The sequence below is a fragment of the Felis catus genome, chromosome B4 (genome assembly GCF_018350175.1).
Source record: "Felis catus isolate Fca126 chromosome B4, F.catus_Fca126_mat1.0, whole genome shotgun sequence".
Taxonomy (NCBI): domain Eukaryota; kingdom Metazoa; phylum Chordata; class Mammalia; order Carnivora; family Felidae; genus Felis; species Felis catus.
In genome coordinates this window covers 141,762,501-141,789,319 of record NC_058374.1, presented here as the reverse complement: position 1 = coordinate 141,789,319, position 26,819 = coordinate 141,762,501, and the positions used below count along the sequence as shown (strand labels likewise).

Sequence of the window (26,819 nt, the reverse complement as noted above, 5' to 3'; positions counted from 1 at the left end):
GACCCCATGTGCTCACGGTGCACACCCAGGGGGACGCCCTCCCCATCAGCACCCACCTTCCGTGGCGGAGCCTGCTGCCCACAGCCAGTGCTGCTCTGCTATCCCTGCCTGCCTGACCGTCTCCCGCAGGCACCAGAGAGGTATCTGCTGAAGAGAGGACCACTTCCCACTGGCCTGGGCAAGAGCTGCTAGGGTGGCCTTCTACTGTGAGTGACCAGGATTTGCTCTTTCAGGACGTTTTATGTTGGAGAGCTATAATAAAAGTTCTATCTTGGGGAGAAAACAGGAAGGAGATGGACTGTATTACCCCAGTCCCTCACAGTGGATTAGAAATCTGCCCTCTGCTTTCGGGGCAATTCTCTGTAAGCCTACACCAAGGCCTATCCCACGGTCACTTGGTGTGCTTCACCAGCGACCTGTCCGGTCAACCCTGTGACAGGTCTGGGAAATGGTTTCTCTGTACAGACTATGCTTGTTCCGGGCAGAACCTTGTCTGGATACTGAGGTCCAAATGCCTGCCCCTGACAGACCCCCGCCCAGTGCACCTGCCCTGTCTGCCCACCCCCCTGCTGACACTGCAAGACACGCAGAGAGCCACCCAGGGCTGGCAGGAGAGCCCACTTACCAGCAGTAAGCCCATGGTGTTGAGCCGGCAGAGTTCCTGGTTGATGCTGGGCGTGTTCGTGTGCAGCAGTGCAGCCATGAGGCGGGCCCCGTGCAGACGGGCATTCCCCAAAGGCTCCTCCAGCACGCCGATGGTGGTCAGGATCGCTTTTTTCTACAAACACAAGAGCACCACCCAGTTAGAGACTTGCAACCAGCATGGGTGGCCGCTACTGGCTTCTCTTAGCTCTGGTGCTAACTGCTCAAAGGGCCAGGCCACTACTCCATGAAGCGGCTCAGCCTGGGGAGGCATGCGATGTGTGTGTGGAGGTTCCTCAAGCCAGTGTTGCCTATGAGAGGAAACAAGGGGTCAGCAGGGTTAGGGACCCCACCACTCCCTTCAGGGCCTCACAAAATAGTAAGCAATGGTGGTCTACTGTCCCCAGAAGCCCAGGGCTCTCTGGTCCCAGCAAACCAAGCAAAGACATGTGCATGTCAGATTATGAGACATGTCCAACATGGGGCCAGCTCTCTGGGGGACACAGTGTCAGGACACCGAGCTAACAGACACCCCATGAACATACTTGAAGGAGACAAGTAACAGCTGGCCTCATCAGATTGGATGCCAGGGTTTTCTGACCCCACACACATGCAGCATAATGTTTCATTAATGAAATGTTCCAGAATCCCTACCTTCATAGTGCAACAGATCATAGTAGGTGCTACGAAGCACCAAGGAAAGGGAAAGGGGCCCTGACAGAGGAGAGGGGCTCCACAGTGAGCTCCATGGTGGCTAAGCGACTGAGCCCTTCTCCGTGTGACCCAAGTGCTGCCTGGAGCTATTGAGCTGAGCAAAGGCCTCCCCTGGGATTTTCCCTGACCACTGGCCAGGTACCCCTGAATTGGAGGCCAGACCTACAGTAAACTTGGGCTCTCAGACAGCCCCTATTTCAGACTGCAAGAGTCATCTGGGGGGCTGCAAAATGTCCTCCCCATCCAGCCTTACCTCAGAGAAGAGATGGACATTCAGCAGATGAGGGTATGGAAACATGCCTCTGGGATCTGTCTGGTGGCTCTCAAGTTGGGATGTCTGGTGGCCTACTTGCAAATCATCCTGCCTATAATGCCTGCATAGGGACCTAACAGCTGTTCAGGGTCACCCACCTTTGGCGGGCTGAGTAGAAGCTGGTGGAAGTCCTTCAGTCGTGGCTCAATGCCGTGCAGTATGCTGCTGCTGACGGTACACAGCCCTTCCAGTCCCTGAGAAAAGGAGTCCACCAAGCCCTCTGTCCTGTGGATGAGGACAGCAGATGGAGACACAGGGCATACACCCCCGTCCTCTGTCACACCTCGCCCCCCAACTTCTCCACCTATTGGCTCAAGAGTGGTTTGGTGGCTGGTACACAGAGAAGAGAAAAGCAACAGTGGCCTTTAGAAAACACTCCCAGGTGATGGCCAAGGACAGCCTCCTCACCCCCACAGAGCTGGTGGCATCTCACACGCACCGGACTACCTCTGGCCCCCACCTCTGGTTTTGGAAAATTCATCACTGTTCCTACTCCTTGGTTGAAAAACAGGAGACAGGACTCCACATCGTCCCTCCAGCTTTTTCGAACTAATTTCTCTGAGATCTTTATTTAAATGCTTTTTCCAGTTATAAAAGTAATACGTGACCATTATAGAAAAACATTTTAAATACAAAAAAAGAATTAAAAAAAAGAATCAGCTGGCTCATCTCTGTTTTTATGTCTCATTTCCATGCTGTCCCTTTACTGCAGGCAAGGTTGGGAGAGGCCTTGAGAAGAACCCCCACACCCTACAGAAAAGGCCCAGGCTTCCAGGATTCACAAAGATTGAAAGAAAAAAAAAATCCGCATTCTTGGGGTACCGGGGTGGCTCAGTCAGTTAAGCGTCCAACTTGGGCTCAGGTCACAATCTCATGATTGGTGGCATCGAGGCCCAGATCAGGCTCTGCACTGACACTGCAGGGCCTGCTTGAGATTCTCTCTCTCCCTCTCTCTCTCTCTGCTCCTCCCTGAGCATGTATGTGCTTTCTCGCTCTCTCTCTCAAAATAAACATTAAAAAAATCAATATCCTGATTGTCTAACTAGAGAAAACAATGATAATGTTATAATTCTATTTTTAGGTAATAAACTAATAGATCTGTATTGGATCCCAGAGAAAGAGAGACAAAAACTGCTACTAATCCCATACCAAGATTAACTCAATTTCTTGTCATTTCTTATTCTTTGGTTGTTGTTGTTTTAAATTTTTTAAAATGTTTATTTTTGAGAGAGAGCAGGGGAGGGGCAGAGAGAGAGGGAGACAGAATCTCAAGCAGGATCCAGGCTCTGAGCTGTCAGCACAGAGCCCAACGTCAGCGCGGAGCCCAATGCAGGGCTTGAACTCACAGACCGTGAGATCATGACCTGAGCCAAAGTCAGACGCTTAACCAACTGAGCCACCCAGGTGCCCTTTTTGATTGTTATTATTTTTTAAATAGGCTTCATGCCTAGAATGGAGCCCAATGCGGGGCTTGATCTCATGACCCTGAGATCAAGACCCCGAGATCAAGACCCTGAGCTGAGATCAAGAGTTGGATACTTAACTGACTGAGCCACCCAGGTGTCCCTATTGCTTTTTTTTTTTTTTTTTTAATTTTTAAAGTGCAGTTTATCAGTGCTGGGAGCTTCAATGAAGTCCCCTCCAGAAGAAATAAGAGAACTAGTCACCCTGGGAGACAGGCCACTACCACAGCACATGACGGGACAGAACAGATCAGACACACACACACACACACACACACACACACACACACACACACACCTCACAGCCCACACCCCCACACATTGGCGTGTACATACAAAAACCACTCACACAAACAAACACACACACACACACACACACACACCCCACTTACATCACACACTGGGACAGTCTATGGAGAAACCCACTGTTCATACCTATTCCACAGATACATCTATGAACACCTTGTAAGCTGGCGACATTGGGTACCTTCGGCCTGAGGCAGGAACATGACTGACGCCAAAGGTCAAGGAGCTGTAAGTTTATCTTTTCAACAAAGAGAGTCTACCCATCATTAACAATTAGTTAAAAACCCCACACACCCAGACCACTCATCATATTCAAGCTCTCATGCGAGACACTCACCCAGCCCGCCTTGTTTCCAACAAGGTAAGTAACACCTGAGTCCCACTAACGAGGCAGCTCTCAGTCTGGTCTCCATCAAACATGTTCTTCAGAAGCTGCTCCACACAGTCCTGCCTGTCAAACACACACAGAAGTCACTGCTGCTGGAGCAGACACACAGGCCAACGTCCAAAGGACCGCCTCTCCTCTCTATAAAGGAGCAACACCCTAAAACTCGAGCAGCTTCGCTTGGGCTTCAGGCTGGGCACCCAGGGTTCTCACGACACTCCTGCCCCTGCTGGCCTAGAGTCACTACACATGCCAGGGGTCCCCTGGAGACTCCTCCTCCCATGAGAAACAGGCTCATCAAGTTAACTAGATGGGAGTATTTCACAGCCAGCTCATCAGAATCTGGGCATCTGCAGTATCTGCCTGTGCTCAGGGCAGGGCTTGGAGGCCTCCTCATGCTCAGAAAGACCCCACCCCACCCAGCCAGGCACCCGCAATGCAGCCAGCACTCACGACTCCAGCACTGTGAGGAGGGGGTCTGGCTCCGGGGCCTCCTGCAGCTGACTGGCCTGCTCTCTGCCCAGCCTGACGATGTCACAGAGAGTCTGAGAGGCATTGGACTGTCTCTGGAAGGAAAAGGAGACACAGCACTCCCCTCAGGGCTGGGGAGAGAGGCCAGTAGAGCCGTCCCACTGCTCAGTTCTCGGAAGAACACACTGGACTCTCTAAACAAGTCCATTTCAGAGAAAACTGGTTGGCCTTTCTGAATGTCAGGATGCAATCCGATCAGACCTTTCAGCTGTACTGAACTAACCCAGACTCCAGATAGGGCTCTCGAGGGTCAGATACACCACAGAGACATTGTTCTATCCCTGGAACCATTTTGAGATATGCTGCATATGTGACCACGTTACTGCCACTGTATTTTAAATATTTAAAATATTAAGTATTAAACTGTAGCTGGTAACACTCAGAATGAGTCCTATGAGCTAATGGAAACAGACAAGGTGCTACAGAAAACAGAGGCCTCAACTCTTCTAGGGAAACATTAATCCTTAACTAGTGAAAATCTGGAATCGGTGCACTCGCAACAACATGGGGTGTTTAGTGGTGCAGCTAAACTAACTAGAGAGAAACTCAGCCCCCTGGCTCCATGCCGGGAGTGTCAGAACATGCAGCCGTGACCTGCACACTGTGGGAACTCTGGGCTACAGAAAGTGTTTGCATGACTACTTTAGGGAGAAATGAAAGCAGTCAGGTGGTCCCTGTGGCCTCACCCCTGCGTCTGGGCCAGGAACAGACCAGTCGGCGGCCTGTGGTGCTCACACTGGTGGAGGGGCACCCGCCCTCCTCAGTATGGAGCATAGGCACCCTCACCCGGCTGTCTGACGGCCCCGTGGGCAGAGAGGAACAGAGAACAGTGTGGCCAGGCCACAGCACAGGCTCAGACACAGGTCGGCACCACTGTTCTCAAATTGCTGAGGGCAGCGTGTCTGTTTACTTTTGTCATGCACAGAAAAAATACACCCCAAGTTCTTCAACAGTGATCACTGCAGGGAGCAGGCAGGGGGCCAAGAGGAAGCCCCACTGCCACCCTACATGCTTCCACACTGGCGGTGGGGGCCTCCCTCCCAGAGGCTTTACGCCCTCGTAAACCCCACCTCCTCAGCCACTCACTTCTAGAGAGCAGAGGACAGCCACAGTGCGGACTGTCCCTTCTAAGACTGCAGAAGAAGAACTTCCGTCTTGCTCACTCCAAGGGAAGCCAGCAGCACGTTGTGAGCTGCCCCGTGGACAGGTCCACGGCCCTCAAGGAACGGAGTCCTGTTGAGCCACTGGTGACCCTGGAGGCAGGGCCTCCCCCAGCTGAGTCCTGAGATGACCACAGTCTTGTAAGAAACCCTGGGCAGAGGACCCACTAAGCTGTGTCCAGGTCCCTGACTCATAGAAAGAGAAATTTAAAAAATACTTGTTCTTATAAACAACTAAGTTTTGGGATAATTTGTTACTCAGCCAGAGATGCGATCACTAATATAATTCTGGTCAAATTGTTTTTTATAATATGTATGTATTACTTTTTTTAGTAAAAAGACATAGTCTGGAAGTCTGTGCTTGATTGAAGGAAGAAAAGTATGTAACTCTTGCCCTCAGCAGCAGAGAGCGTTCTTTAGTAGCCCCGAGTGAGGGACTCTGCGGAAGGTGGGCTCTGGGGGAGCCATACTCACATCTTCATCCTGACTCGGGTGGATCAGCTCCACCAGCCTCTGGATGATCTTCTCTTCATTAAGCCACTGAAAGGGAAAAAGAGGCCTGCCAATGACGCTGTTCACATCTAACTAAAGAGAAGGAAAGTCCGTCAGTGCAGAAGAAATCCACGTGCCAGGTTCCAGGGATAGAGATCTGTCCAACGTATGTGTCCACCCAGACCCAGAAAGAACAAGTAGTGACCAAATTCTGGAGAGACCTGAACTCCACAAAGAAGGGACCAGTGGTCCAGACGCCTAAACATACTGTCCTCAGGGTGTCTCGGAAGACAGAATGAGCTGGAGCCCAGAGCCACCCAGGCACCAACAGGGCTGCCCTGGTGCACAGCCTGGCTGCCCATGGACGCTCTGCTCTCTGCTGTGTCAGGGCCTTTCCAAGGTCGGGAGAAGCAAAGAGGTCTGGTGCCGGTGCCTGAATGCTGTGAGGACTACAATGCCCAACACTATTTGAGGCCCAAAGGTGGTGGGGACCCAGGGAAGACCAGTGAGTTTCCTCATCCAAAACTGGGAGATCTGCCCCCGCGGTTGCTAACATGAAGTTAATGTGGGCTTTCCGCCATTAACAACAGCTGACATTCATGCTGTGTCTCACTGCCTAACATTAGCTATTTATGACTGACTCTTCGTGGGAGGCTGCTCCATAACGAACCTAAACATGAGAACGGCTACCCTGATGACAACTGTTACTGGGTCCCAGGAGCTGGAAAATGGGCAAGAAGGCCCAGGCCTTTACTTTAAATTCCATCACAGACAAAACCTGCCAAACAACAGTGAACAGTTTATCCCGCACTCATTCCCTGGCTCCTCTGGGACTCCTCCTCTTTTCTGGGAAAGAGAATCCTCCTCTTTTCCGGGAAAGCCCTCAGGGAGTTATGAGCAGCTCGTCAGGCTGCGAGCCTGTCAGGACAGACACGTGCACAGACTCCAGGTCAAAACACAGACCTGCTCAGGTCTCTGTGATTTCTCTGCAAAGAATCCTTGTCAGCTGTTGCCTTCTTCATAGGTAGGTGCCAGATAATAGAGCCAGGACCTGACAGAGCCCCTGCTCTGAGGCCACGGGGACACTAGGGTCTGGGGGGTGGTGAGGAAAGTCCTTTTCTTCCTCTTCACGGAGAAGGAGCCCAGAGAGTGCCAGGAGGAAAAGGAACACTCTGCTCTTCGTTTCTCAACAGACTGAGGCAGTACAGCAGAAAAGGTACAGACTGCGGACCCAGCCTCAAAATACAAGCCCTGACAAGAACCCAAGATGACCCCACAGGGAGAAAATCATGGCGGGTGGAAGGCCGGAGGTACTGGCCCTCCAGTGCTCTCTGAGTGCCTTCACCCAACTCTGGCCTCCCTGAGGCAGGCCCTCACCATGCACTCGGCCTGCACTCAGCCGACAGGGAGAGGGCTCCAGAGAGGAGGGGCTCACACACTCACATGCAGGACTTCCTGCCGGAGCCCAGCAGGCTCCACGCAGCTGACAAGGCGCAGCAGCAGGTCCATGAGGGCCGAGGTGCCGATGTGCTGCAACACCAGACTGACGAACCTGTCCTTCTTCTTTAAGAACAGAATCACCTGAAATCAAACACACCGTGCGTGATAAGCCTGACACCCATGAAATGCTTCCACCAAGAACTCTCATGAGAAAGATTAATTTTCAATTACACTGAGCAGAAATTATGGAGACCTAGAAAAAGTTGTAAGACAGACCTTTCCAAGGACAGGCAGAGACCTGAACACAGGGAAGTCTATGTGGCAGTGGTGGGGGCCCATGAAGATCCCCGGCTGATGGAGAGCTGCACGGTTTGAGGCTTTATGCTCTGATGACACAAATATCCTCAGATAGCACAGGAGCCATTCAGTACTGCTCGTTCAGTACTGCCTCAAGTTCTCCCAACAGGAATAACCAGCGTGAACAGACCGGAGCAGAGTAACGTCGTCGCTGCAACCCCCAGACCTGGGATGCAACCCGACAGCACAGAGCACACGAGACAGCCAGTCACTGACAGGCCGCAGCCAGGGAGGGAAAGAGGACTAAGGTTCTACAAAGGAAAAGGCGGCGACGCATGGCCGGCTGGCGACCAGTGCCACCAGGATGTGGACAGCCGGGCATGGGGGTGGGCTGCAGGTGAGAGTGGAGACGGAGGTGGAGAAGCCTGGGCAAGTCCTTCTCAATCGCACGTCTACGAGCTCAGCTCAGCTCAGCCAGAGATTAAGTGCCTACAACATGCAGGTCACCGAGGTGCACCCAGGCTTCTAATGGAGATGGGGGGCACAGAGAAGGCCCACCTCACTGAGGGACCCCAGCCATACTCATGCTGAGATGCGAAGAAGAGGGGGAAGAAGGAAAAGAGGTGAAGGGAAGGAGGCTCTGTAAGGAGAATGAGTACACACCCCTAGAGAAGGCGCCAAGAACAACATCAGGAATGAAACAAGGTGCATCAGGACAGAGCCCATGGGTTATCACCAGGATAGGGTTAGTAGAAACGATTTCATGACAATTTATGTAAATTTAGAAAAAATGAAAGATTTCCTTAAAAAACACACTCCTGTCAAACTGACAAAAAGGAATAAAAAATCTGAATAGTTCTAGGAGCATCAAAAGAAACAAAATCTATAATTAAAAGCCTCCTCATATAGAAAACTCCAAGCTCTAATGACTTTCTAGTAAATTCTACCCAGTATTTAAAGAAAAATAATTCCTAATCTTACATACACTCTTCCAGGAAACATAAAATGAGAGAATATGCCCCATATCATTATATAAGAACATAAAACTTTGATTCTAAACACCTGATATAGGGAGCACCTGGACGGCTCACTTGGTTAAGCGTCTGACTTTGGCTCAGGTCATGATCTCATGGTTCATGGGTTTAAGCCCTGCGTTGGGCTCTGTGCTGACAGCTCAGAGCCTGGAGCCTGCTTCAGATTCTGTGTCTCCCTCTCTCTCTGCCCCTCCCTGTTCATGCTCTGTCTCTCTCAGTCTCTCGAAAATAAATGTTAAAAAAAAATCTAAACACCTGATAAGGACATTGTAAGATAGGCAAATTATAAGCCAATCTCACTGATGATCACAGATGCAAAACTTCAACACATAAAAGAAACCATAATGTACCACAACCAAATGGGTGAGATTAATACCATGAAACCAATGCTAGCTTAACATTAGAAAACCAATGGGCAGGATTTATGAATTAACAGAATAGAGAAGAAAAATCATATGATCAACTCAATAAAGACATCTGATAAGTTTCAACAACCATTAATGTTATAAAAAGACTAGGAATAAAGAAAATTCCCTTAACTCTGATTAAAACAAAAAAATCTATAAAAAACTCATCATATACTTCATACTTAACTATGAAATGTTGAAAGCTTTCCTTCTTACGTAATAAAACAAGGAGACCCACTATCACCAGTTTGATTCAACACTGTACTAAAGGTTCTAGCCAATGCAATAAGGCAAGAAAAAGAGATAAAAGGTATAAGAATTGTAAACGACAAAATAAAACTGTCATCAATCAGAGATGACATGATCCTGTACATGGATGAAACAAAATGACAGATAAGTTATTAGAATAGCAGCTTTACTGATAATCACCAAAAACTGGAATCAGCCTCGATGTACTTGAACATGTGACTGGAGAAACACGTGGTCCACCTGCCCCACAGAACACTGCTCGGCAGTAACAAGGAATGTACTGTGGAAACACACAACGACCTGGATGAATCTATAGTGAATTATGCTGGAAAAAACTAGTCCCCAAAGACTACATATTGTATGCTTTAATTTAAATAACATTTTGAAATAACACAATTTTAGAAATGGAAACAGATTAGTGCCAGAGGCTAGGGATAGGTGAAGGGGTAGAGGCGAAGGAAGATGGAAGTAGCTATAAAAGGGCAACACGAAGGATCCTTGTGGTTTTGAAAGTGCTCAGTATCCTGACTTTGATAATGGATAAGTAAACCTATATAGGTGATAAACAGTATCAAACTTAATACACACAGACACACACACAGCTATAAGCAAAAGTGAACAAATCTGAATAAGATCAATGGACTGTATGAATGTCACTATCCTGGCAGTAATGTTCTACTACTGTTTTGCAAAATGTCACCATTGACAAAACTGGGCAAAATATACAAAGCACCTCTTCAAATTACCTTATACAACTGCCAAGTGAATCCACAATTATCTTAGTAAAACATTTTGATAAAAAAGATATTTAGAGTAATATGAAAATATCAACTACCTAAGAATAAACCTGATGAAACACGTGTAAGACCACTACACAGAGAATTATAACATGTTACCAAGAGAAATCAAAGAAGCCCTAACTACTCAGCTTTGTCACTGTAGCACGAAAACAGCCATAGACTATATGTAAGAATGGATGTGTTTCAGTCAAATTTCATTTCAAAAATAGGTGGCAGGTTGGATTTGGCCTGTGGGCCATAATTTGCCAACCCCAATCTAGAGCCAATGTAAGCCTAATAAAAATTTTGGTAGGTTTTCTTGGGAGAGGAGGGCTGGGGAGAATGTGGAAACTGACCCTCAGTCCAAAAGCTGTTCATTCTAGGGGCACCTGGATGGCTCAGCTGGTTAAACATCTAACTCTTGATTTTGGCTCAAGTCATGATCTCACGGATTGTGAGTTCAACAGTGTAGCCTGCTTGAGATTCTCTCTCTCCTTCTTTCTCTGCCCCTCTCCCATTCACACTCTTGCTCTCTCAAAATAGACTTTTTTTTTTAAAGTTGTTCATTCTAAAATAATGCAGAAGGCAAAAATTAGTAAAAAGAAATACTGAAGAAAAACAAAGTGAGAGGACTAATTATCAAATACCAAGACTTATAAAACTACGGGAATTAGGACAGTATTGCATCAGTGCAATTACAAACAGGACAACAGAGCAAAGTCCAGAAACAGACACACGATATGTGAGCCCCTGACTTATGATGGGGGGGGGGGGCATCATTGTAAAGCAACTGAGAGAGAAGGGCCTTACCAATAAATGCTGCTGAGCTAACTGGACATCCGTATTTAAAAACTAAAAACAAACTGTATATCATTTACAAGAATCAATTTCAGGGGTGCTTGGGTGGCTCAGTCAGTTAAGCATCCAACTCTTGACTTCTGCTCAGGTCATGATTTCACAGTTGTGAGATCAAGCCCTGTGTCGGGCTCAGTGCGGAGCCTGCTTGGGATTCTCTCTCTCTCTGTATCTTTGCCCCTCCCCATCTTGTGCTCTCTTTCTCAAAATAAATAAACTTAAAAAAAAAAAAAAAAAGAATCAGTTAAGTAAATTATAGATAGAAATGTGAAAGGTAAAACAATAAAACTTCTAAAAAAATACAGAAGATTTTTGTGACTGTGGTAGAGAGGTTTCTTAACAACAAAAAAACCCACCAACCATAAATTAAAAAAAAAAAAAAAAAGCTGAACAACATAAAAATCTGAACCTTTGCTCATTAAAATACCACTAATACTAAGGGGTGTGGGTGCAGCTAGCCAGAGTGAAAAAGATGCTTGCAACACAAAGTCAACAAAGGACTATATCCATGAAAACAGAACATTCCTGCAAATCAAAAAGAAGAGACAGCCTAACAGAAAATGGGCAAGAGACTTCCCAAAAGACAGTACCCAACTGGCCAATTAATATATGAAAAGGTATATATCCTTATTAGTCACCGGGGAGATCACAAATTAAGATCACAATACTATATTACATATACCCACCACAACAGCTAGAAGAAAAAGAATAATAACATTCAGGGTTAGCAAGCAAAAGGAACTGGTATACTCTGCTGGCTCAACCACTTTCATTCACTGTATCCATTCAAACCACATGCATGTCCTAGTTATGTGGTAACACCTAAAGCAATCACTAAAAATCTACACAGAGACACATGAGAAAACACTACAGGTAGATCAAAACGGAGTATTTAAAAAAAATTTTTTTAATGTTTATTTATTATTTAGAGAGAAAGACAGAGTGTGAGTGGGGGAGGGGCAGAAAGAGAGGGAGACACAGAATCTGAAGAAGGCTCCAGGCTCTGAGCTGTCAGCACAGAGCCCAATGTGGGGCTCAAACCCATGAACCATGAGATTATGACCTGAGCCGAAGTTGGACACTTAACCAACTCAGCCACCCAGGCACCCCCCCAAAAATGAATTTTTAAAAATTTTTTAAATTTAAACTTAAATGAAATTTTTTTAATTTTGATTTTTTTAATGGTCAAGTTAACACCCAGGGCAAGGAAAAGAAACGAAAAACAGAACAAACAGAAAACTACAATAAAATGGCAGTCCTGACATATCGATAATTACATTAAATGTAAATGGCCTAAATATGACAATTAAAGATAGATCAGTAGAACAGATAAAAACACATAACTATGTATTGTTTATAAGAAATTCACTTCATTTTTTTTTTTTTTTTTAAGTAGGCTCCATGCTGGGCGTGGAGCCCAAAGCAGGGCTTGAACTCATGACCCTGAGATTAAGTAAGACCTGAGGTGAGATCAACAGCTGGACACTTAGACTGAACCACCCAAGTGCCCCAAGAAATTCTTTTCAAATATAACAATTCACACACAAAAAAACTACAGTTATCCCTCTTTATCCACAGGGGATACATTCCAAGACCCCCAATGGATGCCTGAAACCATGTATAGTACTGAACTCTATATGTACTGTTTCTTCCTATCCATACTTACTTATGAAACAGTTTATGAATTATGCACAAGAGATTAACAACAATAATAAAATAGAACAATTATAATAACGTACTATAATAAAAGTTATGTGAAAAGTTATGTGGTCTTTCTCTCTCAAAATATCTTATTGTGCTGTATTGACCCTGCCTCCTGTAATGTGAGATGATAAACTGCTTATCTGATGAGATGCAGGGAGATGAATGACCTGGGCACGTGATGTGGCATGAGGCTCCTACTGACCTTCTGATGCTATGTCAGGAGAAGGATCACCTATTTCTGGACCAGGCTGACTGCAGACAAGGTGGAACTACTATATGCAAATATTCATAGCAGCCTGATGTCTAATAGACAAAAAGTGTCAACAACTAATATGTCCTTCAAAAGATGAACAGTTAAACTGTGGTCCATCCACAATCTGGACTACTCCTCAGTAATAAAGAACTGTAAAGAGTCCTTATCCTGTAGAAACACATATGGGAATATTTACATATAAAATAATAAAATATCTGCGATTTGCTTCAAAATAATCTGGAATGGGGGTTGGTAATAGGGGGAACAGAAAAAATAAGATTGGTCAGAAACACACAACTGTTGAAGCTGTGTGAAAGAAACACCAGGGTTTGTAAACTATTTTCTCTTTAAATGTGTGACATAATCGGGGCACCTGGGTGGCTCAGTGAGTTAAGCATCCGACTTCAGCTCAGGTCATGATCTTCCGGTTCGCGGGTTTGAGCCCTGCGTTGGGTTCTTTGCTGACAGCTCAGAGCCTGCTTCAGATCCTTGTCGCCCTCTCTCTGCCCCTCCTCCTCTCACATTCTGTCTCTGTCTCTGACTCTCTCTCTCAAAAATAAATATTAAAAAACAACTTTTTTTAATGTGTGAAATAATCTATAATGAAAAGTTAAGAAAAGGCAGTAGGTCCTTCCAGTGCAGCCCGCCTTTCTATGGAAACATGTGATAAAGCACTTTGGCCCTATCCCAGCAGACCCTAGAACCACGTCAACTCCTGGGTTATTGATACAGAACTCTGGTGTAGCAATACCACAGACTCCATGTCTGCTAAAAAGAATATGGTAGCTCTAGGGGCGCCTGGGTGGCTCGGTCAGTTAAGCATCCGACTTCAACTCAGGTCGTGATCTCACGGTCTGTGAGTTCGAGCCCTGCGTCGGGCTCTGTGCTGACAGCTCAGCCTGGAGCCTGTTTCAGATTCTGTGTCTCCCTCTCTCTCTGCTCCTCCCCTGTTCATGCTCTGTCTCTCTCTGTCTCAAAAATAAACGTTAAAAAAAAAATTAAAAAAAAAAAAAAGAATATGGTAGCTCTATAAGAAAAGATGTACAAAATCTATTTCTAAGTGAAAAAAACAATTTGTAGTATTCAGAGTAAATCATTATGTGACAATAAATAATAAATACATATTAATATGTCTTACAGGGGGCGCCTGGGTAGCTCAGTCGGTTAAGCGTCCGACTTCGGCTCAGGTCATGATCTCGCTGTCCATGGATTCAAGCCCCGTGTTGAGTTCTGTGCTGACAGCTCAGAGCCTGGAGCCTGCTTCGGATTCTGTGTCTCCCTCTCTCTCTGCGATCCCCCACTCATACTCTGTCTCTCTCTCTCAAAACTAAATAAAACATTAAAAAAATATATTTAATATGTCTTACAGGAAAAGAACAGGAAAAGAGGAACATCAACTAAATAATCAACAGTGGTCGATCTAGAGTATTAGAGGAGACCGTTCATGTGTTTCTGTCTTGTTTAAATTCATAGAAATGTGCTACATGTTTGTCAATATAAGAAATACCTTTAAACAGTGCATTTCATATTATTTTGATGCACTGGACAAGGGAAGAAGACAGAAATATTGTTAAGAAGCAGTAAAATTCAGCAAATATCTGAAAGTAGCAGAGGAATACTGTGAAGCTACAGACAATTATGAGCTGAGATGCAAGAGCCAGACTTGAAAGGTCTTTGGAATTTCTACCACTACCCAAGAGCCACAGTGACCCCCACTACCCATCAGTGACCCCCTCCACTACCGACAGCCAGTGACCTCCCCTCAACTAGCCAACAGCCAAAGCCACAGTGACCACCCCCGACCACTACACGACAGCCACAGTGACCCCCGACTATCTGACAGCCAGTGACCCCCCCCCGCTACCCGATGGCCAGAGTGACTCCCTCACTATCCAATGGCCACAGGGACCCCGCCTCCACCACCACCACCACTGCCCAACAGACACAGGACACCCCTACCACTCCCTGCCTGATGGCCACAGTGCCCCCTGCCCTCAATCCTCGCAGCACTGTCACTAGTGTGAGGGACTCCCTTCGCGTCCTAGAACCACTGCCACTACTAGTAGCCTCTCTCACTACCTGCATTACCGCCACTCTTCACTTATGCTCTGACTGGTTCAGAAAAAGATCTGAGGTGAGGTAGTCCTCTAAGATCCCTTGCAAAGCTAAGATTTAAGGTCCTATGAAAGGTACGTTCCACTGAACACTTACAACATGCCAACAATTTCTTCGGGTGAATGATGGTATGCCCTAAAGGTCACACCTTCTCAGAATCCCAGACATACACACAAAATTTGGGTCTGTTCCCTCACCAGATATTTGATGATACTGAACACTTATAGTTAATGTTTTTGGGACGTGATAATGCAATCTGCTCAGCAAAGTCTTGTCCCCTCCTAGAGATATGTTTAAAAGAATTTTTTAAAGTTCTTATATTTTATTTTTATTATGTTTTTAATGTTAATTTATTTTTGAAAGACAGATAAGACAGAGCATGAGTGGGGGAGGGGCAGAGAGCGATCCGGAGACACAGAATCCAAAACAGGCTCCAGGCTCCATGCTGTCAGCACAGAGCTCGACTCGGGGCTCAAAACCATGAACCGCGAGATCATGACCTGAGCCAAAGTCAGACGTTCAACCAACTGAGCCACCCAGAGACGCCCCATAAGTCCTTACATTTTAGAGATATATACCATAATATTTTTTAAAATATTTATTTTGAAAAAGAGAGAAAGAGAAAGTGGGGGAGGGGCAAAGAGAAAGGTGGGGGGAAAGAGAGGATCCCAAGCAGGCTCCATGGTCTCAGCATGGAGCTCGATGTGGGGCTCCATCTCACAACCATGAGATCATGACCTGAGCTGAGATCAAGAGTCAGGCGTTTAGCCGACTGAACCACCCAGGCACCCCACCATAATATTTAGTTTTTAAAAAAATGTTTAAGGTTTAGAGAGACAGAGGCGAGAGACAGAGACAGAGACAGAGAGAGAGAGAGAACGCACACAAGCCAGGGAGGAGCAGAGAGATAGGAAGAGAGAGAATCCCAAGCAGGCTCCACACTGTCAGTGCAGAGCCGGATGTGGGGCTCAAATTCACAAACCGTGAAATCATGACCTGAGATGAAACCAAGAGTTGGATGCTTAACCAACTGAGCCACCCAGGTGCCCTTATACCATAATATTTATTAAAAATTATATGATATCCAGTATTTGTTTTGAAATAATCCACTGGGGATGGTAGGAAGGGATAAAAGGTGAATACTAACCAAAACTAACTGCTGAGGCTGGGGGCAGGCCTAGGACACCACCACACTGATGGCCCTGAAGCACAGGCAGCAGCAAGAACCCACTCTAAAAAGACCATGCTCCAGCTAATGAAACAAATGCACTCACTATTTTTACAGAAGCCTAATGCTAGAAGTTTTCTTTTATTTGCTTTGAAACAGTAAGTGTCCTCGACACATGGATACCTGCCACTCACATAAACAGAGCAGCAGATCTTAGAAGGTGGGCGTCCTAAGAACCTGTCATGATGCAGGTATATCCCTATTCCTCATGCCTGTGACTGGTCAGGACAAGACATGCCAGCGTTCTCTGGAGTCCTGTGCAGCTCTCAGGGATGGCGGGAAGAGCTGCTTATTCCAGAGCCAGGCTGCAGAAACATCCTCAGAAAGCCACTTTCCTCATCAAATTCCAACTCACACCAGCAGCCCACACTGCTCCACCTGTGTCCCACAGAACAGTCAGAAACACTGTTCTCCAAGCCCTAATGATACAGTTTGCACAGCGACAGCTGACAGAAAGAAATGTCAGCATCAGCTATGCCAGTCACCCCAAACCACACAAGCTTGATGGATTATTCACCTGTTCAGTCTTTCTTGCAATGAGGTTGCCAATGGTCTTGCTGAAAAAACTGGCGAGCAGAGGATTCAGAGGCGGCTCGTGGTCCAAGAAGTCGTAAAGAAGGTTCAGCAAAGTCTCATCCCCTCCTAGTCTGTCGTTGATCTGTGGCACGTCACATGTCAGCAGCTCACAGGCTGTGTTTGGATACCTAAGAGGGCACAATGCAAGCAACTGGAGGTGAAATTAGACTTCTCCAGCTCTCAGGAAGCTGCTTAAACGACCAGCCTCATAGGAAGCAGGTCCATGGGTAAGACCAAAACACTCACAGACCTTAGAATGAAGTAAAAACGTTAATATTCTGTGACCAACTGGCATTTTTGACTACTACAAGCTCAATGTTTTTCACACGCATTTTTCTTGCTCCTCATACCCTACACTCTGGTATCTCACCGCTTCTGACTCTACTGCCCTCTCTAAATAAACCTTCTGAGTCTTTTGGCGTCTCCTCTCTCAAAACCTCTGCCCTTACACCCACCTGCCAGGGCTCTCACCTCCTGTGACCGCACAGTTAGTGACACCAAGTCCATCATGTGCACCCTCCCTCTCCATACCCTTCCTGTCCCAGCATACCAACAAACAGAACCAGCTTGTCTCTAGGCTCAAGAAATGCCACATCAGGGGTCCCTGGGTGGCTCAGTCGGTTAAGTGTCTAACTCTTGATTTCGACTCAGGTCATGATCTCACAGTTGGTGGGATCAAACCCTGCGTTTCTCTGGGCTGACGATGCAGAGCCTGCTTGGGATTCTCTCTCTCCCTCTCTCTCTGTTCCCTCGCCCACTTGGGAATGCTCTCTTGCTCTCTCACGCTCTCTCTCTCAAAATAAATAAACTTAAAAAAAAAAAAAGAAATACCAATACTGATGTACCAATACCAAATGATGTACTATTCACTTGATAAAAATGACCAGATACAAAATAATCTTTATCCCATCACATGTAATACCGTGACATCACTCTGCTCCCTGACTTACCTGATAGATGCAGGTCACTGCCATTGCCCTGCAATGGGCACAGCTACCCAACAACCTGCCACATCCAGGACACAGCCCACAACAGCAGGGCCAGGAACAGTGCCTGGAGCCATATCTAGAAACATCTGGGAACGCAAGGGATCGTCCTATGGAGCTGACTGCCCTAGAGCACATCTGGCACAACCCAGGGCAAGCTCGGCAGCTTCAGGCACATCACCTAACCTCTCTGTGTCATTCTCATTTGAATGTAGAGGTGCAAGTGCCCACCCTCCCCACAAGGATGAATATAAAACACAGCAGTGCCTGGCACACAGTAAGCCCCGGGTCAAGGTCAGTCACTATGATCCTCCTGCTCCCGGCAGCCACCTGCACAAGCCCTAACAAAGGCCTGAACCAAAGAGTGGTCACTGTGGCCTGGCTAGTGAGGCCTGGGTTTGAGACCCTGGAGAAAACAGTTGGCAGAGTATGGCAGTCAACCACATGTGGAAGGGGGAAGAAATTGAGAAATCTAGGTCTGGCTAAGAGACGGGTGCTCCTTGTCAGCCCCAAGAAGAGAAAGCACCTTCTAGAGACCAGAGAAACAGGGCCGTGTGGGCAGGCCGGGTGTGATGGACATGAGGCATTCACAAAGAGGTGTCCCAGTTCAATACGCAGGCAGGCCCAGGCCAGGAGAGGTGTAGGCAGTGCCCAGGGAGGGGTGGGAGCAGTGCCCACCTCATGGGATGGTTATAAGGGTTGAATGAGTCGGCTCAGCCCTATGGATGTACACTGTGAGACCAGCATGGCAGAGAACACAGAGGCACCAGGGACAGGTCGTCAGAGAAAGCCTGCTCAGAGTACAGGGCAGAAGGGCCAGGTCAGCGACCCTGAAGGCCAGAGCAAGACTTGTATCACACAGGCAGAGAGGTTCCCACCAGACTGCAAACAACAAGAGAAGACGTACCAATGGCACCAAAGAATCAAGTCCCAGAGAAAAGTATCGACTATGCCTTCAGGAGATGTTTCCAGAGCACAAGGAATGGTCCCAATCTGGTCTCCACACACAAGCAAATGTGCACACATGTGGCAAGCTGAGCTGTAAGGCACTGACCCTCTAAGGTGGAGGGACTGAGATAAAGTACTGCTTTAGCTCGTTCTAAGATTTATGCAGAGAACAGGAACTCAGCTAAGCATGGCAGATCAAATATACAGGCTTGTTAGCATTCCCTCTCAAATCCCTACTCCAATAACACAGAGGAAAAAAGACAAGAAAAGAGAAGTGCAAATGATCCTTGGCAAGGCCCGGAGGACTGGTGTGGCACACCAGGGAATCGAAGTCTCAGGTGGCTACAGAGGGAGCACCAACTGGAAAGCACTGGACACAGAGGCAGCAGCTACTGGACAGGGCAGAGGGCCTGGCTCAGGAGAGGAGTGGGCTTCCTGACTCTCTCTTGCCGGTACAGGACTCAGAAGTTATTCCCAAGGGCACCTGAGGGGGCTTAGTCAGTTAAGCATCCAACTCTCAATTCTGGCTCTGGTCACGATCTCACAGTTCATGGGATAGAGAGCCCTGCACCGGGCTCTGTGCTGACAGCTCAGAGCCTGGAGCCTGTTTTGGATTCTGTGTCTCCCTCGCTCTCTCTCTGCCCCTCCCCTGCTCATGCTCGCTCTCTCTCTCTCTCTCTCTTAAAATAAATAAATAAATAACCTTAATAAAAAGATTATTTTAAAAAAGTGTCTCTTGGGGCGCCTGGGTGGCGCAGTCGGTTGAGCGTCCGACTTCAGCCAGGTCACGATCTCGCGGTCCATGAGTTCGAGCCCCGCGTCGGGCTCTGGGCTGATGGCTCAGAGCCTAGAGCCTGTTTCCGATTCTGTGTCTCCCTCTCTCTCTGCCCCTCCCCCGTTCATGCTCTGTCTCTCTCTGTCCCAAAAATAAATAAAAAACGTTGGAAGAAAAAAAAAAAAGTGTCTCTTTTTTAAAAGGAAATAAGGGCTGGGGCTCCTGGGTGGCTCAGTCAGTTAAGCATCTAACTTTGGCTCAGGTCATGATCTCATGAATCATGAGCTCGAGCCCTACATCAGGCTCTGTGTTAACAGCACAGAGCCCGCTTCAGTTCCTCTGTCCGCCCACCCCCCCTCTGCCCCTCCCCTCCTGGTGTTTTTTCTCTAAGTAAATAAATAAACTTATTTAAAAATTTTTATAAATAAATAAATATGATAGAAATTTTAAAAATCAATGAAAGGATAAGAAGATAAAATTTGAAGAAGCTTCTCAGATGTAGAACAAAAAGGCCAAGACAAGATATTAAGAGCAAAAATACGAAGAAAAGTATTAATTCAGGTGATCTAACACCTGATTAGAAATTGCAAAAAGAGGGGGCACCTGGGTGGCTCATCTGGTTACTAAGCATCCCACTCTTGATTTCAGCTCAGGTCATGATGTCCTGGTTCATGAGATTGAGCCCCGTGTCAGGCTCTGTGCTGACAGTGCGGAGCCTGCTTGGGATTCTCTCTTTCCCTCTCTCTTTCTCTTCTTCTGCCTGCCTTTCCTCTCTCTCTCTCTCTCTCTCTCTCTCTCTCTCTCTCTCAAAATAAACAACTTAAAAAGCTGCAGAATGAGATAAGAGGGAAAACCGGAAGGGAGAAAATTATAAAAGAAGCAACACAAGAAGCTTCCCTGTGGGGAAGGCCATGAATTTATAGACTGAAAGGGCCCTGTGGTACCATGGAGTACCCCGCACAGTGACTGACAAGAACTCCAGGGCCAGCTTCACCGTGGTACGAATATGCAGCACTGTTCACAGCTGAGCCGACTGTTTACAAAACTCTCCTTGCTTATAGATGCTGCTTCTGGGACTGCCCTGCCTGACCCCGGGGGTGATCTCACAGTAGCAGGAGACTCCAGGACAACGGGACTAGACAAGGACCGAAGTGCCCCCTGGAGGAGAGAAAACCTGGGAGTCCTGCTGCATCTGTCCGGCTTGTCAGCAGCAAGGCCAGAAGAGGAGCCAACCATGGAGTCTTCAAAAGGACAGAAAATGGCGTCTGTGCAGAGTCTAAGGCAGAGGGAGTTTCAAACAAGCGTGAACAGAGAACAATGCACCGACAGGCCTCATCTGCAAACATCGCCCTTCACACCGTACTCCTCAGGAGGCTGCTAGAGAATACAACTCCCCACAGGAAGGAAACCAAAGACGATGACGAGGTCCCGGAATACGGAAGGTGGGCCTGGGTTCTCAGAGTGAGGAAGGAGGGAACCCCTCTCCCCTCCAGACGCCTCCCACTGTGCCAAAACTTGCTGCGCCCCGCGGGGGCAGGCGGGAGGGTGATCCGGGCAAATGGGCTTAGCCAGCTTTCCTGCTCTGACTGTAGCACTGCAGGGTCTTCTGGGGGGTGTCCTTTCTGGGGGCTATCCTGCTGCAGCCCTGTTTCCTACCCAGCAAGCAGTTCTGACTGTGCAACTTGGAACAAGGAAGCCCACTGCCCAGAGTTACAGAACACACTCTTCACTGCACTCTGCAAGTAACTGCAGTGCTGTCTTGACGTCTGTCTGCTGGCTCTTTCGTCTGATTTCTCAAGTGGCTGAGAACTCAGCAGGCCAACTGGACAGGAGCCTCAAGAGAAAGACCAGGACCTCCTCATGGCTCTCAGGTTGGACCCAGTGGCCGAACTCTCCGCCCAGGGCTACTGCACAAGCCCTACCTGCCTGCAGACTCTGGCTTTATGCAGGAACAGCGGCTGCTGCCTGACCTCAAATTGGCACCCAGGGGCAGCTTCTCTGAAGCAGACATGGCTCCCACACATCCTCCCCTATGTGGACTAAAGTCCCCTCATAATCCAGCCTTTAGTCATGCAGGGGTGAAGCAGCTAGCCATGCTGCTCAGCCAGGTCTGCAGGCAAAGCCCTCGCTTCAAAAGCACGAAGGCCACAGGAGGCGTCGCTGCTGACCCCATCAGGCCGGCCACGATGGACAGTTCCTAGAGCCTTGAGATGCACAGGTAGTGCTTCTTGTACATCAACTTTACAGGAGCAGAGCCAGACTCACTCACTCACGTACGGTCTGTGGCGGCTCTCACGCCACATCAGAGCCGAGCGCCACAGCGGCTCCACTGGCCTGCGGTACTTCCTGTCTGCACTTTCAGAGCTGGTGTGCTAACTCCTGGCCGACGTCCCTACTTGTATCTTTCCCATCTTCGAAAACTAATCTTGACTCTACTGCTTTCTTACCTACCACCTCATCCATCTATCCATCCATCCTATTCCTTTTCTCAAAAAAGGAAATTTTGGTTTAATTTTAATTAAAATCTAACTTTGGGGCGCCTGGGTGGCTCAGTTGGTTAAGCGTCCAACTTTGGCTCAGGTGGTGGTCCTGCAGTTTGTGGGTTTGAGCCCCACGTCGGGCTCTGTGCTGACAGCTCAGAGCCTAGAGCCTGCTGCGGATTCTGTGTCTCCCTTTCTCTCTGCCCTCCCCTGCTCACACTTTGTCTGTGTTTCTGTCTCTCAAAAACAAACAAAAAAATTTTTTTAATCAAATTAACTTTAATTTTTTTAATTTTTGATTTTTTATGTAAGCAATATGTACACCGGCTTTCAAACTCAGACAGTTGGACAGGGCCTGTAAGGCGGAGCAGCCTCCAGCCTCCCGTGTCCATCCTCAGACCTGCGGTTAACCTCCGTGTTTCTAAATAAAATACAGATGCATTTCTTCATTTGTCACCCTCAGACGTTACAAACCAACCTCCCATGACGGAGGATGAAGACACAGCTCTCCTGCTCCCTGCCCCTCACCCTCTCTGTAAAATCAAACCACAATTCTTAAACCCAGGGCTTAGTCTACCCCGTGTGACTGTGCAGACACTGCTTACAGTGGAGCTGACGTGCTCACTTCGGTCCCATTCGCTAACTTCTCTAAGTCCCCAGAGTCATGGTTTTCTCACAGCTTTGTTTTCTTGGCTTTGTGCTCAGGCACGAATTTTCTGACTCCCCAACTTTCTGACTCTGAACACAAATGTCTCCTGGCTCACTGATGCCACTCCAAGATCCTTCTGCCCCGATCCGGAACACATGGCCCTGCCCCTGCTCCCCATCTTGCCACCAGTGCCCTCTACACAGGGAGACCATATAACTTATCACCAAACAGGACACATTAGGGGTAAGAGGGTAAAAGGGATGGGGGACACCCACAGGGACGCTGAGACAAGGGGCACTGACCAGGCATGTCCCGCGCACAACGGCTTCTATCCGACTTTCTGCAGATGGCCACCACAGTCCTAAACCTGCAGGCTCCTCACCAACAAGCCCCTGCCTCTGTCTCGGGCTCTCCTCTGCCAGCATCTGCAGGGCTCCCTGTCAGAGGCTGTGACAGACCACCCTCACTGGGTGTCCCTAGATTGAATGTCCCCTGCACAGGCACTTCTCGTCACCCTCTCCAGCTTTCTTTTTCTCCTAAGACAAAAGTCAACAAAGACTTCTGTAAAAGTACAGAGAGTAAGTATTTTAGACAGTCTATGTTGCAACTAGCCAACTCTGCCCTTGTAGTCACCAAAGGCTTAGTGTGGCTGCCTTCCAACAAGACTTTCTTCACGGACAAGGAAATGTCAACGTGGTACCAATTTCAGGTGTAACAAAGTATGATCCTTTGATTTTTTTCAACCATTTAAAAATGTAAAACTATTCTAGGGTGCCTGGGTGACTCAGTTGGTTAAGTGCTGACTTCAGCTCAGGTCATGATCTCGCGGTTTGTGGGTTCCAGCCCCGCGTCGGGCTCTGTGCTGACAGCTCGGAGCCTGGAGCCTGCTTCGGATTCTGTGTCTCCCTCTCTCTCTGCCCCTCCCCTGCTCACACTCTGTCTCTCCCTCCCTCTCTCAAGAATAAACATTAAAAAAAAATTTATGGAAAAAAAATTTAAAAGAAAACGTAAAACTATTCTTAGCTTGCAGGCCATACAAAAACAGGATTTGACCTGTGGGCCACAGTCAGCCAACCTAAGACCTTACCACCATCCACTATCTGGCTGTCTACAGACACTGGAACCCGAGGGGTACCCTGTCTGCACCCATTCCCACTGTGTCCTTAGTCCCAGGCTCGGCCACTCTGTCCTATACTCTCATTCACACACCTCTGTCCTCACCCCCAGCCCTAGCCACACCACCACCGCCCTTCTGTCGTCTCCTAACATGCTGGCCAAATGCTGAATGGAACATTTTAGGAAAAACTCTGAGAATGGTCAGTACTACTCACGACATGGCCTATTTCCTCTGATCGAAGTCCCCATGGTCGAGCAGTCAGATGCCACCCACCCCTCCTGACAGGCCATCTCACCAGGCTGGGACCTACTTCCCACCAGTGTGCAGTCCCATCTGCTTCTTTGTCATGGGGTCAGTCTTCCCTCAACACATGTGCACTCAAGATACTCAGAACACAGCATAACTCAGCACAACTCACGATGAGAAATCACACACACAGAGATTCAGAAATCTCAAACCCCACAAAAACAGACCTCACGGGGAGTGGCCTCCTTCCTTCTCAGATGGGGTAAATGTTTAAAGTGGGCTTTTTTGTCAGAAGCCCTGGCTCTGGCCGTCCTCAGATGCTGCCCACCAGCTCCCTGCCTGCCCTCCCTGCAGCCCTGCCCAGCTCTGGGCCCCCGTCAGAGCCTCGGTACATACTTGAAGCGGACCTTCTCCTCCATGTCCAGAGGCGGGTCCTGTGTGATGAGGCTCACCAGCTCCTCCATACACTGCTGCCTGCAGAGGAAGCCCAGCAGCTTCTGGTTCTGAGCCTTGCACTCCTGTAGGACGTCATCTTCGTCCAGTAACTCGCGCAACGTCACGTCCTCCTTATCCAGCAGCTTGTCGACATGGGACGTGGTGTTCAAGTCAAACTTCCAGAACATGGTGACGGCCACGAAGCTGCAAGCGAAGATTTGAGGGTCACTTCCCCCAAGCAGTGCGAATCCACCCTCAGAAAGTCTACACCAAAGTCCAACGAGTCCGTCCCCGGCACGAGCCAGGGCTGGGGGGTGCTCTCCCCAGGAGCTGCCCTCAACACATCTCCCCGGGTCCAGCTCCAAAGCCGGCAAGAGCTCCCCAGCTCCCAGCGCTGAGCCTGTGCCTTCTCTGGCTTCCCTCTCGCTGGCTCACCTTCCCTGCTCTCCTTTCCCACCCAATGCTGGACATACCTTCAGTGCTCTTACTCTCTTCCTCCACTCCCCGAGGCCAGCACATCCCATGTCTCCCATGAGTCAGCACTGGGGATGCCCCTCCACCCTAAGAAAGTTAGCAACTCTACAGCCCACCTCCTCAGGGTCCCACCCCTGCCTGTGTGAACACTAGGCATCTCTCCCCAGTTGCATACATTTTTAATTTCCTGTATATCACGTTTGACATCTTAAAAAACCTCTCTGGCTAGGAACAGGCTGCCCCTCCGAGGACCAGCCAATTCTTAAAGACAGCAAGGGGCCCAAGCCAGAGCGTCACTGTGATCTACTCCATCCAGAGCAACTACTCCTCTCTGGGCCCACACATCCCAGGAGACAATCTTCCTCTGCCTTCGTTATCCCACAGCCAGGGGCCAGGCAACTAGGGACCACCCCTACAGCTTAGAGCCCACCAAAATAATTCAAACTAGCTGATCCTAAGCTGTTCATCCTGCCATGCCTTATCTTTCCTGTGGAAACCCCAATAAAGGTCATGGCTTAAGTGTTCCCCGACTCCTGTCTTATACCTCCCGACCCCCCTGGGGTTTCCCCATGTGGCTCTGGGTGAGGCCCACACCTCCTATCTCCAGGACTGGACGTATAACAAACTTAGTTTTCCTGAGCCTCCCCTGTGTCTCCTCTCCTGCCCATGCCTGACTCACCATCTCACAAAAGAACACCAGACATCTGGCAGACCTCAACCTAAGCAAGTCAAACTCCTGACAGCTCACTTTGCTTGACCCTCAGCAGCTCTGCTGTCCCCCAGCCAGGCCCCCCCTTTCACCACCCATCCCACCAAATGACCCAGTCTTATCCTTGAAGCCACAATCTCCCTCACATCCACCCCCCTGACACTAGGCCCCACACCACAGCCACCTGAGAAATCCCTATGGACCCAGCCATCCCTCTGCGTCACACACCACCCACCCTCTCCAGGCTCTTGCTGTCTTTGCCTGGACAACACAAGGTTTGTCCTGCTCAGTGAGTGTCATAGGGCAGGCTCTGAGGGCCTAGGCTGGTTTGCAACAAAGTTTTCACTGTTTGATACAAAATGAAAAACATAAAGCCTGTTATGTTTAACAAAGTTAAACCTGTATTTTGAGATTATGAAATCTCTTCTTCAATGTTACATCGATTGTTTGCAAAATTATGGTAACGGGAGATGGGATTTATCTTCTCTAGTATCTTTAATCAGAAGAATAAAAGACCTCACACAACGTAGAAGCTGCAATTTGTGTGTGTGAAGCCCGCTGCCCTAGGAGCAGGCTCCACCACATCCAGCCAGCCCCCTTTCCTTCCTTTGCAGCCTCTTGCCTTTGCTACATCCAACTCACTTTTTCAAAACAGACACTTTCAAGTTCCTCTCAACTCAGCCGCGAAACCTCTGCTGCCCATATGCCTACCACTCACCAGGCTGCATTTTACAGCATTCCTCCAGGCCCTCTGGCACTTCCTGCTTTCTCCCTAACCCTACCCTTGCCACAAGGACGTTGTCTTTCTTCCCACACAGACTACACTTTCCTACCTTTATCCTTCTGCACATGCTCTTGTGCTCAGTCCCTCCTATGCCAATATCCCACTCACCCTGCCAGACCGAGCTAAGCAACAGCACAGCCTGGGCTTCCCTCTGGCCAGCACCTGCACTGTCAGTGGGGCCTCTGACTTGCAGCGCAAGTGACTCCACAGTCTGACACTATACTTAGTTTCCTTCTGGGTCCTAAGATCTTCCTATTTCTGTTGTGAGGAATG

The 26,819-nt window shown here is 48.2% G+C and overlaps 1 protein-coding gene across 7 annotated transcripts in view; it reads right to left on the bottom strand.

Annotated features, from left to right (window-relative positions):
* PPP6R2 (protein phosphatase 6 regulatory subunit 2) overlaps positions 1–26,819 on the bottom strand; it is an 84,386-nt gene that overhangs the window by 14,206 nt on the left and 43,361 nt on the right. For 6 of the 7 annotated variants that reach the window (XM_023257665.2, XM_023257666.2, XM_023257667.2 and 3 more), the window contains exons 3-10: positions 24,541–24,783; positions 16,885–17,071; positions 7,450–7,587; positions 5,989–6,054; positions 4,277–4,389; positions 3,776–3,889; positions 1,768–1,894; positions 626–778 (exon numbers count right to left, since the gene is read on the bottom strand). In XM_023257665.2, the coding sequence (XP_023113433.1) occupies positions 626–778; positions 1,768–1,894; positions 3,776–3,889; positions 4,277–4,389; positions 5,989–6,054; positions 7,450–7,587; positions 16,885–17,071; positions 24,541–24,767 (1,125 nt within the window). In that variant the 5' untranslated portion in view covers positions 24,768–24,783. Of the gene's footprint in view, positions 1–625; positions 779–1,767; positions 1,895–3,775; positions 3,890–4,276; positions 4,390–5,988; positions 6,055–7,449; positions 7,588–16,884; positions 17,095–24,540; positions 24,784–26,819 lie in introns of those variants that run through there. The other variant, XM_023257670.2, reaches the window with a different exon arrangement.